Source organism: Streptopelia decaocto (genome assembly GCF_964273445.1).
Source record: "Streptopelia decaocto genome assembly, chromosome: Z".
Classification (NCBI taxonomy): Eukaryota; Metazoa; Chordata; class Aves; order Columbiformes; family Columbidae; genus Streptopelia; species Streptopelia decaocto.
The window spans coordinates 55,107,197-55,121,614 of NC_138657.1; the positions used below are offsets into that span (position 1 = coordinate 55,107,197).

General features: G+C 39.1%; 2 protein-coding genes across 8 annotated transcripts in view; both read right to left on the reverse strand.

Moving 5' to 3' along the window:
• Positions 1–5,364, reverse strand: part of SETD9 (SET domain containing 9) — a 7,160-nt gene extending 1,796 nt beyond the window's left edge. The window contains exons 1-5 of one of the 6 annotated variants that reach the window (XR_014186216.1): positions 5,239–5,364; positions 4,128–4,492; positions 2,274–2,385; positions 1,038–1,153; positions 631–805 (exon numbers count right to left, since the gene is read on the reverse strand). Coding sequence is in view for 3 of the 6 variants with exons in the window: in XM_082074823.1 (XP_081930949.1) it covers positions 1,038–1,153; positions 2,262–2,385; positions 4,128–4,492; positions 5,239–5,324 (691 nt within the window). In the remaining 3 variants the exon portion in view is untranslated. Of the gene's footprint in view, positions 1–630; positions 806–1,037; positions 1,154–2,261; positions 2,386–4,127; positions 4,493–5,238 lie in introns of all 6 variants that reach the window. The other 5 variants (XR_014186217.1, XR_014186218.1, XM_082074825.1 and 2 more) reach the window with 5 other exon arrangements.
• Positions 5,365–7,813: 2,449 nt separating this feature from the next.
• Positions 7,814–14,418, reverse strand: part of MAP3K1 (mitogen-activated protein kinase kinase kinase 1) — a 63,248-nt gene continuing 56,643 nt past the window's right edge. The window contains exons 17-20 of one of the 2 annotated variants that reach the window (XM_082075290.1): positions 14,095–14,226; positions 12,971–13,113; positions 12,371–12,502; positions 7,814–10,638 (exon numbers count right to left, since the gene is read on the reverse strand). In XM_082075290.1, coding sequence (XP_081931416.1) covers positions 10,489–10,638; positions 12,371–12,502; positions 12,971–13,113; positions 14,095–14,226 — 557 coding nt within the window. In that variant the 3' untranslated portion in view covers positions 7,814–10,488. The remainder of the gene's footprint in view (positions 10,639–12,370; positions 12,503–12,970; positions 13,114–14,094; positions 14,227–14,418) is intronic. The other variant, XM_082075291.1, reaches the window with a different exon arrangement.

Below are 14,418 nucleotides of genomic sequence, written 5' to 3' on the forward strand. Positions count from 1 at the left end.
GGGGAAAAAAGGGGGGGAAAAAAGGGGGGGAAAAAAGGGGGGGAAAAAGGGGGGGAAAAAAGGGGGGGAAAAAAGGGGGGGAAAAAAGGGGGGGAAAAAAGGGGGGGAAAAAAGGGGGGGAAAAAAGGGGGGGAAAAAAGGGGGGGAAAAAAGGGGGGGAAAAAAAAGGGGGGGAAAAAAGGGGGGGAAAAAAGGAAAAATGAAAAAAACTTTTCCTGGTGGCAAAATATGTCATAAATACAGCCAGGGAGGAAATCACCATCTGCCTAGCAGGAAGAACTGAATTTTCTTTACAGTGACATTAGACCTGGAAGAAACAGTTCGTGCCTGTCAATACCTGGTTTGCTACTCAGCAACCTTTCTGGATGCTACTTGGATGCTGGGTGTCTCTAGTGCTCTAAAAGCCACTTAGTGGTTGGGTATGGTAGCAACTGAGCTTTCTGTATCTCACCACCATTCCCATGAGTTCTTTATTCCCCCAAAACTTTAGACGAATACACACTAAATAAATAAACAGTTCCCCTCCTCATGTCCAACAGCTATATCATACCAACGGTTTTGTAGATTTTGCATATAAACCTATGGAAGTCAAAGTAATATAATCCAAACTGATCAGTGATAGAATCTTACTGTACATGTCACTGTGTGTATGGTTTTCTCATGAAGGCTGCTGGAACCATACTGGGGAACTTGATCTGCAACTCTGTATACTGCCTCAGGTCCTCTGCTAGATATCCCTTCCCAACATCTCACATTTTGGGATGTGCGCATTTCATTCTACGTAACAGGAGGCAGACTGAGGAATCTGCAGGAATCAGTGAGAAAAGCACAAGAATATTTGAAGTGTTGCTGTGCTGAAGGATTTTCGCACCCAGCTATCACAAAAGGTCTGAGAAACTCTTAATCCCATAAGTGCTTATCTTGTTTTAAACAGCATTATTGTCCCCCAATATCACTTTCCGATTCTCTGTGTCACCTCCAAAATAAGTTACATCCATAAAGACAAACTCAAGCTTGAAAATTTACCTGGAACTTACCATGTGAGCAGTTGTTGACGTACTGACCCACCGCCAGTGGGTTTTGCAGGGCAGCTGTGAGCCAACTCTCATCACTCATTTGAAATGGGCCAAGCTGATCTCTTCTGCTGCAAGACCTGAAATGACCAACAGCGTTAACATGAATCACAGCTCTTTCACTTGACAAGTTATCTGTACTTCCTCCTGTAGAAATGGCCACAGTCCCTGGGTAAAGTTCCAGCTGTCCAACTTACCTGGGAGACACGACAACATTGGGGCGGGGTGGGGTGTGCAGACCAACACCTTGGTGATACTTTAAAAAGTACATTTAAACTTCCCACCAGAGCGTGGTGTCTTTCAGACTCTGGTGGTAGAAACTGCACAAACCCACCACATACAATTCCAGAAATGAACATCGAAGTTTACCATTACAGAAGTATCAACAAATCTTGTTGAGCTCTAAAGATATGAAGGCTCATTACAACCGTCACAAACATAGCAACTTCAAATTCAATCCTGGAATTAAAATCTGGTATTAGTACGTACTAACACTCAAATTAGGTATTTGGATAATTTTGCTTACTTTCTTTTCATGTCATATTTAAACACAATTTGCTAAAAATAATATTTTATGATAAGCTAAACCAGTCCAGGCTAGCTGTGTCAGAATAAGTTCAGACTGGACATTAGAAAAAGGTTCTTCACTGAGAGGGTGGTCAGTCACTAGAACAGCCTCTCAGGGAAGTGGCCATGGCACAAAGCCTGTCAGAGTTGAAGGAGCGTCTGCATGATGCTCTTGGTCATATGGTTTAGTTTTGGGTAGTCCTGCAAGGAATAGGGAGTTGGACTTGGTGGTCCTTACACATGCCTTCTAACTCCAGCTATTAACAATTACTATTGCTGTTATTATTATTAATAGGGTTACTGCTCCCTTCTTCTAAAGTGCTGCTCATCTGTAGAGCAGAACCAGAGTTACCAGATTCACCCTTTTACTATTAGCAAGTTCAGGAAACAGCCTCTGTACATCAAAATGCATCTCACTGGTGTTACAGATTAAGACACAAGTATATAACAGATCACATCCAGCAGCTCTTACACTTGTATTGTTTGCGTTATGACATAGACATAGGTGAAAAATATTCAAATAAAACTCAATTTAGGGTAAGACAACAGGGAACTGAGACTGTTAGTATCACCATTTTAAAACAGTTGAGTGACACTCCCCTGTTTCTTTTGACTGCTTACCTGTACACTGACCTTGATAGCCCTTTATCATTTCCATCAATAAGGATGCCATCTATGCACCTAAAAATAAAGGGATTGCCAAGGGACTGGAAAAAGATGGGCTCATGCTTTCTGTATACCGTACCTGTTGCAAGACAAATACGATTATTTCAGAAGAAAATCAGTTAACTGTCAGAACAAGTTTATGATATCATGCAGTTCCCTCCACACAGAAACTCAAGGAAGACAAAGAGAGGAGCAGAGAACAGCTCTCTCAGTTAATGTCATTAACACTTGTAAACCTACAAGCTTTTAGACACATCTCTGTGTGATGCAAAAAACATCAACATAAGCTGAGACATTGAAGGAAATAATTAAAGAGAAGGCCTGTGTTCAGTACCCATGTGAGAGGGAAATAAAGCATCACAACCAAGTGACCTGCTTCAGAGAGGAAAATGCCATGTGATGTTTGTCCAGGAAAGCTGTTTTGTTACTATGTCAGGACACTTTGAAAACCACACAGAGACAACAAGGAACCTGAAACAAGCACTTCACCACTCTGATCAGAAGTTTTGCTTGATACAGGTAAGAAAAAGTGCCAAGCCAAGAACAGACGAATCATTTCAGCAGACTGTTTCCCAAACCTGACAAGGATTTAAATCAAGACAAGATCTAACCTGCCCTGTGTTTCAAGCACAGAAAAGCGACAGCAGACTGACTGGCTTGCAACTTATTATGACATCGCAGTCCCGCATCCCTCACACCCACTACACCTTTGGCAACCCTCTGCAGAAATCCTTCATCGCAATTTCATGAGCAGGCAGGTGCAGGCCCCACTGACAGGCTGCTCTCAGTGCCGAATAGGCAGGAGAACAATGACCTACCCTCTGCAGCCACCAGCCCCGTGGTTGTCTTTGTATCCTGGAAAAAGGAAGGCATTTCAACAGCTCATCCTCTTGTTTTTCCCAGATGAGCTGCTAGAAGAGGCTCTCAACAAGCTACACTCACATTTAGTTATGTGCCTGAAATTTGAAGAGAGCTGCAAGGCTCATTCTCCGTGATTGTGATTTGACAATTACTCTGTTTACCAGTCAACGGAAATGGCCAGACACGCCTGCCCTGACATAGCAAAACATGCTCCACTGCCCCAGCACTAGGCCTGATCCTGCAATGCTGGGCCTGTAAACTAGAGGCCACATTCAGGGAATGATTCTGGGGACAGATGAAACAGGAACAAACCCAAAGCATTTCAGCAACACTGTCCTAGCCTGGCCATACTAACAAAATCACAAATCTTTTCAAGAAATAAGCAAATACAGTTCCAAGAAATGCAGAGGAACAGGGAAGGGTTGATTTTCCCAACATTCTTTATGGAAGAGCGTTCTGCTATGTAGGTGGCTTATTTTCATTCTTTAGTTTGTACTTTTACGCTCTGAAAAAGATCATAGTCTTGTCCGCTGACCTGTGTGGAGATCTCAAAACCCTACTTTTCAGATCCTAATCTAAAACAGAAACCCCAAAGAACTGAACTGTATTGTTCATCTACTTGAAATTGCTCACACTCATCTGTGTTTAAAGAATCTGGCACAAGTTTTCTAACAGCTGAAAACTCAGACTTCTGAGTACTGAAAGGGGTTTTTTTAATATATATAGACAAAATTACCCCATCAATATATCTTTGCTTATTTCCAAAAGAACACTAGCCAGTTTACACAGAAATATTCCCATTCACTCTAACTTGTGATTTTGTGAAGGAATGACAAAAATAAAACCCATGAAATAAAAATTAGTGTGAAACTTTGGTATTCTATGATTACAGGGTTAGAAATAACATCTAACTATATCAGGAAGGAAAAAAAAAAAAAAAAAAAAAGAACATTTCATTACCAGGATACATAGATACAACTGTCCCTTTTGGTACAAAACCTTTGGTTACAAAAACTCCAGTTCCAGCAGACACCAGAGAACTTCGGTCTCGAGTAATACTGAACCCTAATGTATTAAACAGAACTTCCTCTGGACTAAACACATGTTGTCTCTGATGATTACACGAGTTTACTTTTGATCTCTTCTGCTCAACAGTCAGTAACTCCAGATATTTACACCTGATGTCTGGAAGTAAGGCCAAAATATGTGCTTGTCTACTGAAGTCATTTATGAACAGGGCTTTAAATATTTTCAGTAGTGTTTCAAAGACATCTTTATCAGAGATAATTTTGTCTTGGGAACTTTCGGGAACATATCGGAGTGTCCTGTAAAGAAAAAAAAAATATTTTAAGATTACGTTTTTCCTAAATAGAACACAGAAGAGAGATTTTACAACAGCAAGTTATATGCACTGTTGTTTCAAACAAACTTTAAAGAACAACTTTTCATACCTGTCTTACTATAAAACCATTACATGGTGTATTTACATCAAGGCAAATAGGTTAAACCCCACTAAGCTCTTGGCAACAATCATATTAAGAGTCAAATATATGGGATTATGGAAGTTTATAAGAAAATCTATAGTTCATTACACTTTGAAAGGGGTGAGGATAAATACTATGCTGACTAGGGAGATTTAAATTTATGCTACTTAAAACGTCAAATTTAAATTCAAGCACCACTTTTACCTTTAAAAAGAGCAAAGGCATCTTGCAAAAAGCAAACAAACACAAACGAACCTATCTATCTAGTTTTAACGCTACACACCACTTTAGAGGATCAAGGTATTTTGAGTTTTCCACCAACGAAGTGACACACGAGGCGGAAACACCTCCCCGCGACAAACCCGGGCCAGCCCCTGCGGCGCCCCGGCCCCTCCCGAGCCGGGCGGCCCCGGACAGGAGCTCTCGAGCCCCGCCAGCAGCTGCTCCAGGCCGGAAAACCCTGCGAGAAACCCGTCAGGAGGCACTGGCTGCCGACGCCTCACTGCGCCGGAGGGCAGAAAGGACGGTGCGGCGGACCCCTCCCCAGGCGGCCTCGCCGCTGCCCAGGGCCTGCCCCTCCGCCTCACCTGCGCTTGCGGCGGAGGTTGAGGGCCAGCCAGGGCACGAAGCGGTACTTGTACGCGTCCCACCGCCGCCGCAAGGCACCCAACATGGCGGCGGCCGCCCGGCCCCCCTTCCTCACCGCCGCCCTCTCTCCAGCGGCGCCCGCGCCACCCGCCCAGCCAATCCCCGCTCCGGACGCGCGGCCGTATTTGCGTACGGAGCTGCCATTGGCCGGTGGAGGAACAGAGCAGAGCCCTGGGCGAGGAGGGCCGGCTGGGCTCGGGTTCCCGCCACTGCGGGCGGCGCATCAGACTGTGGTTCGGGGCCCGGCTGCGCGCGGTGCGCTTCACCCCACTCGTGAGGTTAAACATCACCTGAAAATGTACATTGTTCGTGTTCCTAAGTAGCAGACGCCAACTTAATGTACCATTGCTGTGCACTTAACATGCATAAAGGTATAATCACCATCCAGTTTTTCCAACGTATCTTCTTAATTTTTAAAAAATGGATTTAAAAAATGACAATTGTCATCAGTAAAAGTTGTAGGAAAAGCATATGCATATTAAACCAAAATAAACGAAAGCACGTGTGAGCCCCCAGACCTGACAGCACTGAGGGGGCTTCCCCAGGCTCAGCAGGTCCCTCAGGCGACATCTTGTCCCTCTGGGGAAACACAGATGGACAGATGGACCAGTCCTGCATGACCTGCAGTTGGGCAGGGAGCAGCTTCACACAGCTGAGGAGAGAAGGCAGCTTGCAAGCAACAGGAGATGTTCATCAATGAAATTGGACTGAAGTGGAGCTGGAACTTCTTGTTCAGTGTCTGACAGCACAAGAAGGGTAAAAGCAGGGTGTGTTTGCAACAAAAAAGAGAGAGCTGCAGGCACTGGAAAACTCATGTCCCCTTGGTGACTACTTATATATGTAAATACACATGTATCTCTCTAAATAATGTTGCATGCCCCTTCTGTGTCTGTTAAACACTCTAAAATGGCAAGATCTGAGACCAGAAGGAGACTAAAAAATTATCTAGAAGCAGCAGTTGAACTCAATCTCCTTGACAATTCTCCATCAAGGAGTAATCCCAGCACTATCAGATCACCTTTTCAAAACAATCCCGTGCCAGCCTCTACTGGGGCTGAAGACTGTTAGTTCCTCAGATGATCCACCTCCAAGGAACAGATGAATAGCCCTGAGCTGATACCACTTACATTTCTGTCCACACTTCTGACTAGTGCTTGGCCCTGGTGACCAGGAGATGTGAGTTGTGCTTTACATTATCGTAAGTGACTGAAGCTTGAAAGATGCAGCCCACTCAGTTTGCAGCACTTAGAGCAAACCTAACAAGCCAGGGGAGGGATATATTACAAATGGTGAGCATTTATGACTTGAGTGCATGTGGGGTGATGGGCATGGGCTCTTTTGGTGCCACATTCTGCCTGTCTGTAAAATGAACAACAACAATCTGGTGAACAATAGCTCAGCAATTGATCTTTAAAAATTAACAAAGGCTCCCAAATCATTCTTTACAAGTCACTCAGTTAAGAGATACCAAGACAAGGGTAATTTTATTTCCTTTCCCACTGCTCTCACTTCTCTGCTTGGTGGGTATCTGCTTCTGTAAAACCTGTTACTTTGGAGGCTGCTCCTTATCTGCAGTTTTAGTTAAAATAGCTAAAATCTGTCAATTAATCCAAAAGTTATTGGGAAAATAAGACAGCACAGCATATATGTTTCTCAGGAAACCAAAAAATAATCATTTTTCTGCCAGCTGGTGAGGACAGGTGATCTCTGCTATCCTTTGTTCCTAAAAAGGAACTACCACACAGTAAGACTCAAGAGTTCTAGAGTAAATAAAATAATGGAAGATACATTACACTCAATTTATCTTTTGTTTAATCCTTGTAATGTATTTTCCTTTTTGACATTTCAGTTAGTACATTTTTTTGATTTTAAAAATCAAATATTAGAATTTATCAGAAGACTTCTGCTACCAATTTTTGCTACTGATTTTTGTGTTCATCTCTATTTGCAGAAAGTCACGTAAGTAATGGAAACTACAAGGAAAGCAATCCTTCAAAATGTACAATTTAGTGGTCACAAAAAAGGCTACAGGGCACTTGAATTTTCAGCTGTCTAAAAACTGATTAATTTTAAAAATATCAAAAAAGTCAGGAGAGGGACAAGCAACTGTGACAAGCCCTAGCTTTGCAATGCATGTTCAGATTGCCTGAATAAGGAAAGGCTTGTGCTGTCTGCTTAAATCACAAGCAACAGAATAAGCAACAGAATAGCAGATTTAACTTCCAAGATACACCTCAATGGCTGCAGAACCAATCTAACCATATCAACTTGCCTGCCTTGGTAATTAATAGTTATATTTGCAGTAATGCACAATTTAGACATTTAATGCTTGATCTAAGGGGGCATAAGGCAAGTGCAGTTCATAGACACTGTGCTGTTGTAAGAAAAGTTCCCACTGTTATAAGAGATTAAAAGAAAAGTGTTTGGTGCTGCTTTTCATCTGAGCATTCTTCATGGATGCACCTAAGATACACATACACCAGCCGATACTCATTCTTACGTGTCATTTAATATTAGAAACTAAGCCTTGATATATAAAGTGTTACATATGAAATTGTGTGTAAACAGTGTGGTGTACCTGAAATATTTTATTCGCATCAGTAAACTGAACATATTTACGTTACAATAAGCAGAGGACAGCATTTGTTCAAAAGCTTTTATTTACTATAAAGACAAAACCCACCAAAATAGGTACAAATTATACTATATAAAATTGGTTCAATGGGGTAAAAACTTTTAATTAAAATATCTTGATATATTTAAAATAACAAAGGATACAATGAAGCCAAATTTCTTAACCCAGAGATTTCTGCAAAATTTGCTTGCACAGTAAGGTGCTAATAGAAGTTAGCCCTTAAGCCCTGGAAGTCTTAGGAATCAATCACATAGCAAATATAATTTCATTGTGAAAGTGAACTTTGGTAGAAGAAACTCTATAGGACACCTGAGGTAGTAGAAACTGGAATAAACAGCAGTAGACGTTATTTACAACTTAAGTACCAAATAACATTAAGAACACAAAAAAATAATTACACAATACAATTTTCAGTCCAGCTTTGATCCAAAGAAAATAAGAATATTACATCACATCTGCATTTTAAAAACACCACAATTACCAGCAAGCCGAGGGAAATGCAAACAAACTCAAACAAATGCATTTGGACACCTAGAGGCAGTTTGAGTTTGAAATGTGGTAGGCATGGTGATCTACAAAGTAATACTGATTAGCTGAGGTTCATCAGTTTATACAGTTTACATTACTGCCAGAAATAGTGTTTATCTGACAAGTGATCTTCCAGTACACGAATTGGCAAGAGTGCATCCTTTAAAGCTTGCATATAGAAAGACTTGGAAACAATCTTAGTAGAATGAGAAATTCTAAAGTGGTCAAAAAAAAAAAAAGTCAAGTACAAAACAGTTAGAGCTACCAAACTTCACATTTCGGTATTATTTTTTAACTCTTCAAAATCTGCCAGTCTTCCAAAACAAAGGAATGTAAAATTTCCAAAAGAAACATATTCACAACTAATGACACTGCTTTTTTTTTTTTTTTATTAGTATGAGCAATATCATTCCTGTAAACTTATCTTTAAAATGTTTTATTTCCAATTTGTATTGTACATTTTTAATGTACTATAGCTTATTTGGTTTCTCCTGAGTCTTTGAAAATAACCAATTCTATTTCAGACCAACAATCCGACTGGCTTCTGAAGAGTTAAAACATGAACAGTATTTTTTTTCCAAATGAATTAAACACAATCAGTATTTGATTTAAAAAGATCCCCATTTTTAAAAAAGCAAAAGAAAAGCTGCCATTTTCCTTCAGAATTACATGCATCAGCATCTAAAAACCTGCCTTTAAAATAATTTTTAAAACCTGTTTAAAAAAAAAAAAACACACCTGCTAAAAACACAAGTTTTGCACTAAAGGTGAAGCTTTACTTCACATTTTATTTTATCTTGCTTTTCAAGTCCAAGTTTGTCTCTTATTAAAATAAATACCTTTCTTATGGTAATATTTTTAACATTTTCAAATTAAATTATCACTAATGGCTACAGTAAATAGATGATGTATGGCAGAAGGAAAACAGCAGGTAAAACTTGTTATCAGTAGAGATTGTGACCTCAGTTTTGTTACACAAACAATGAGATTTGCTTATAGGTGGCACCTGCTCCCACTGACAAAGTCTCCCATAAAGTTTAATGGGAGCTGGGTTTAGGGCCTTTCACATGAAACTTCTCTACATGATTTGCCAGAAGAAATTGCTATAAGAAAAGAAGGCTCAACAACTTTTAGCATGATTCAGACTAAGTTGTTTTATGCAGAACAATATATTTTTTCTGTTTTATAATATAATAATACAATATAATAACCTATACTATCAGAGCCTTCAACACTGCTTTGTTGAAGGTGGCATTTATTACAGATCTCCAGAAAATCTGTTTTAAAAACCATTGTGTCAGCAAGATGTTCCATGACACAGTTTGCATCTTTTTCTAAAGACTATTTAAAAGTATCCCCATTTTTTTTCCCTGAAAGTTGAAAATACAATGAAAACAAACTTTAATTTCAAAAGAAATTACACAGTCAGCAGCAAATGGGCAGGGAACCACAAATGCTTGCTCTTGCTTTAAGGAAGGCAAAATGCTTTTGTAAAGTATCCATCAACATTTGGATTTGTTACTCAGAGAACTTTGTATGATTAAAAGGGACAGATACAGAGCTTCCTTTTAACCAGTGCTGAAAACTGACTAATTGCAGAACCCTCTGCTTACATTTACATGATGTGAAATGGAACAGTGATTGCTATATTAAAACAGATCCTGAGCCTCTCAGCTGCTAATATTGCTGAAAAAGTGCTCTAAATAAAATAAAAATCACTTATCTGCTAAATAATCATGCAGATTAAGGAAAAATGCTTTTGTGTTCACATAAAGACAGCTGTTTGAAAAGGCACAGTTTACAAATTTCTGCACAAGTTGTGAAATGTTGCATACTGAGCTTAGGTAAAGATCTCGATTTGTAAATCACATACTTAGGTAGGGTTCTCCATTGGCCTTAAGTCCTTGATGTATCTGTCATTAAGACCAGCAGAATAATACAACGTGCTGTGCTTAACTGCACCGCAAAACAGTTACCGTGTATTCAGTAGCATCTTCTTCAGTATATCAGCCTTATATGTAAGTAGCTACCATGTAGTACGGAAGACTGGGTGTTTCAGCAGCTCCCTTGATGGGGGCCTGTCCTGAGGTTGAAGTTCCAAACACCGAAGAGTCACATCTTTCAGGCCAGGAGACAGATGCGTAGGGATTGATGGAGCAGTAGTTGCACTAGCGATCTAAACAAACAGAAAATGATGTTTTAAAAGTCAGTGATTTTTAAGCCCCCTCTCTTACCTGAAAAATCTTCCATAAACTCATCATTTTCAGCTCATGAGTTATATTTATGAGCTCTTCTCCTTTAGTGTTCTTTCCTACTGCAGTTGATGATTACATCATTGCTTCAATTTTATAAAATGGGTCTTAAGTTGCCCTTATGCCTCTTTACCAAATAACATAGGTTCTATCACCTTTTACAGCCTGCCCCTTTCCTTGTACTTTTCTCTAAATTTTATTCTCACAGCAAGATTCTGCAGTGACCATCTGGTGAGCAGGCTGTAAGACAAGCTCTTATGTCACACATACAGGTATTCTTTACAGTAGTAGTTGCCATCACTGTTAACTGGCGTAAGTCAACATGGAGATACTTTAAGCTAAACGACATTACATTATGGTACGTCAAGCTGGGTATGCTCTCTTGCATTGTCTGTACTGTATTTCTGTAATCACCCCAAAGAGCAATCTTCGTCAGACATAGGTCACTCTCAACCAAGTTAATTTTATCATCTCTAACCCAAATCAAGCAGGAGCCTTGAGAACACTAGGGTAATAGCACCAGATTCACACAGACACAAAACCAAGACAATCATATCTCTTATCGCAAATGATTTGTACTTAATTAGAATATAATTAGAACATTAGAACCTAAGGTCAGGGAGACCTTACTGCAGCTTTTCAGTACTTAAAAGGAGCCTATGAGAAAGATGGGGACACACTTTTAACAGGGCCTGTTATGATAAGACAATGGATGAACGTTTTAAATTAAAGAGGGGAGATTCAGGTTAGATATGATGAAGAATTTTTTTTACAATGAAGGTGGTTAAGTACTGGAACCGGTTGCCCAGAGAGGTGGTAGCTGCCCCATCCCTGGAGACATTCAAGGCCAGGCTGGATGGAGCTCTGAGCAACCTGATCTAGTTGAAGATGTCCCTTCTTACGGCAGGGGGGTTGAACTAGATGAGCTCTGAAGGTCCCTTCCAACCCAAACTATTTTATGATTCTATATTTGAATACTGTTATGCTAGTTCTGTTTTGTGGAAACACTTTTTCGACATGCTAGTGAAGACACTAATAATCACTTTCTCCACCTGGGGCACTATTTTCTTCATTCACACCTACAGTTCAACTACACTTTTAGATTTAAATATACCTAATTGATTTCAGTAAGACACATGAATGCCAAAACAGATGACCTAGAAAAGGGAGGGGCAATGTTCACATATAGCATGGCATAATGGCCGATATCTTTCAGCAAAATCTCAATGTCGAACACCAGGTTTTTATCAAAAGACATTACCCACTATGAAATACGAATACACACACAAAAGTTTTATGGTATGTTCTTTTGCTTCCATATTTTACACAATTTTAAGAAAGAATTCAAATCCCAATCTTCTGCATAGAGTCAAGATCAACTCTATTATAATCTTTTTTTTTTTTTTTTCAGCCTGTTACACTATGTGTTTATATCTCAGACGTTTTCTGCATGTTATTGTGTTGGTAGCTTTTTTTTTTTAACAATTAAGTATGATTATGTTGGTATCAGTATTGATTTTGTAGAAGCAGCTCCAATATAAAGAAGAGCTATTGCAACAACCTCTACTACTTGTATACTTTTCTAAAATTCACATTGCTGCATATGAAATTAATCACCCTCTTTTATAGCATATTGGTAGCATCAAAATACCTCACCTTAAATATCAGAGCAAGATGATTGGAGTGTTTCTCTGCATTCCAGGGAGGTTTAGCACAAGCCATTTCTATAACAACACAGCCAACGCTCCACACATCACAGCTCCTACCATATTGCTGTCCTCTCAGAACCTGAACAGGCAAACAGACCAAAGCTCAGATTATCCACTTCAAAGTGTCATAACTCTAAGTAATTTAGATGAAAAAAAAACATCAGCCAAGGGCATTCTGATTGATACTTCAGGTTAAGAGAGTGATCAGTGATGTAAATGTGATAAGATTAATACAGCTGTAGAGAGCTAGTAAATAAAATTCCTGATTAAAGAACAAAGCAAAATGCTTTGTAATAGTTAGCTTTTGACCAAATGGTCATTTGGGCTTTAGTAACAACACTTATGATAGATAAACTACTTAAAACAACTTCAATAGTGAGAAAGAAATCTAATTATCACCATGATGCAGTCATTTCTGTTCTTTAGGACAAGTGTATTGAAAAGGCATTTGAAGCATTTACAGCAATTTTCTGTTATTTGGCTGTATGAATTATCTTAAAGAGTTCAAACAAACTTTTTGAAGTAACTTCCAAAACTGGTTTCTTACCTCCGGTGCCATAAATGCAATAGTTCCCAACAACTGTCCCTGAAACTCCCCAGCACCAGTTCCTTTTGATGCCAACCTGGCTGCAGCTCCAAAATCAGCAATTCTTAATCTATGACCTGTGCTGTCAATTAGCAAATTGGCACCTGTCAACAGCATAATAAAAATACCGCTAGTTGGCTTTCTATTAAAGGCAAAAGGATGAACAGACATTCTTCCTTCCTCCACTTCAAAACTATGAATAGGTTGCAGTTCCCCAACCCCAATATCAAGAAAATCTAGAAATCAAGGACAAAGTCTAATAATGTCACATTATGCCTGAATCACACTGCACGCAGCTGGAGGCTGTCCAAGAGATTTAGGGAAGCAATCAAACTTTCAAAGTAAGGCAAACACAGGATTCTGGAACAACGCCTGGAAATGGAATAAAGAAAGAAAGCGGTGACCTAAAAGCCTGGAGGTTTTCATTGCCTGCAGCTCCCTGGGAAATCTAAACTTATTTCATCCTTAAGCAACTTTAAGATGTCTGGAAGAGAATTACAGAACAATTGAAAGTTTTCCTATTTTAAGAAGAAATATCAAAGACAAATATTTGCCATTGCTATTGCTACTTATCTGGATATCTCTCCAGTTCATGGATAGCTATGGTGACATTAAAGGGAAAAGTTTAGTAAGACTAGTATTTCCCAATAACATCCACATTTTGCTCAAACATAGTACAACTGTATTTAGGTTCAATTACAATGAAGGAAGAAAACAATATTCCTTAACATTATAAACCTGACCTCTTTATTTTGGCTTTTTCACAGATTTGACTATGATTTCAGTATAAACATTTACATTAATTTAACTAGAGATCTTTAAAGCTATATGGCAACTTCATGTTTTATTTAAACAAATTGAGAAAACCAATTTTTCTAAACTATCATCACAGGTAGCAAATATCCCCAAGTATGCTACGAACATTCTGATTAATTTCAGGAACTAAAGATTATTAAGAATAATCAGAAAAAAACAACAGAAATACGACTCTTGAAATGGCATCTGAGATAAGAATAGGTGTCAAGCCAAAATAGACACTGCTTTCTGAATATTCCTTTTAAAGAGACTTTCTAAATAATTCTCACCTTTAACATCTCTGTGGATTATCTGATTTTCATGGAGGTAAGAAAGGCCACGTAACAGTTGTTCCGTGTAATTAATAATAACTGATTCTTTGAAGGCTCCATATTTACTTAACAAATGAGCAACTGAACCCCCTAGGAGATTAAAAAAAAATAATTTTCTCAACATTTTTGCTTTGTATTAGTAGAATGCAGAACTGCATTGGAACTCTGTATTGTTATTCCTAATTTATAACTAGATTTCTCCCCACACCAACATTAAAAAGTTTCATAGGCAAAACATAATATACTCAGTTACTTAATTACTTTCTACCTGGAAGTATACAC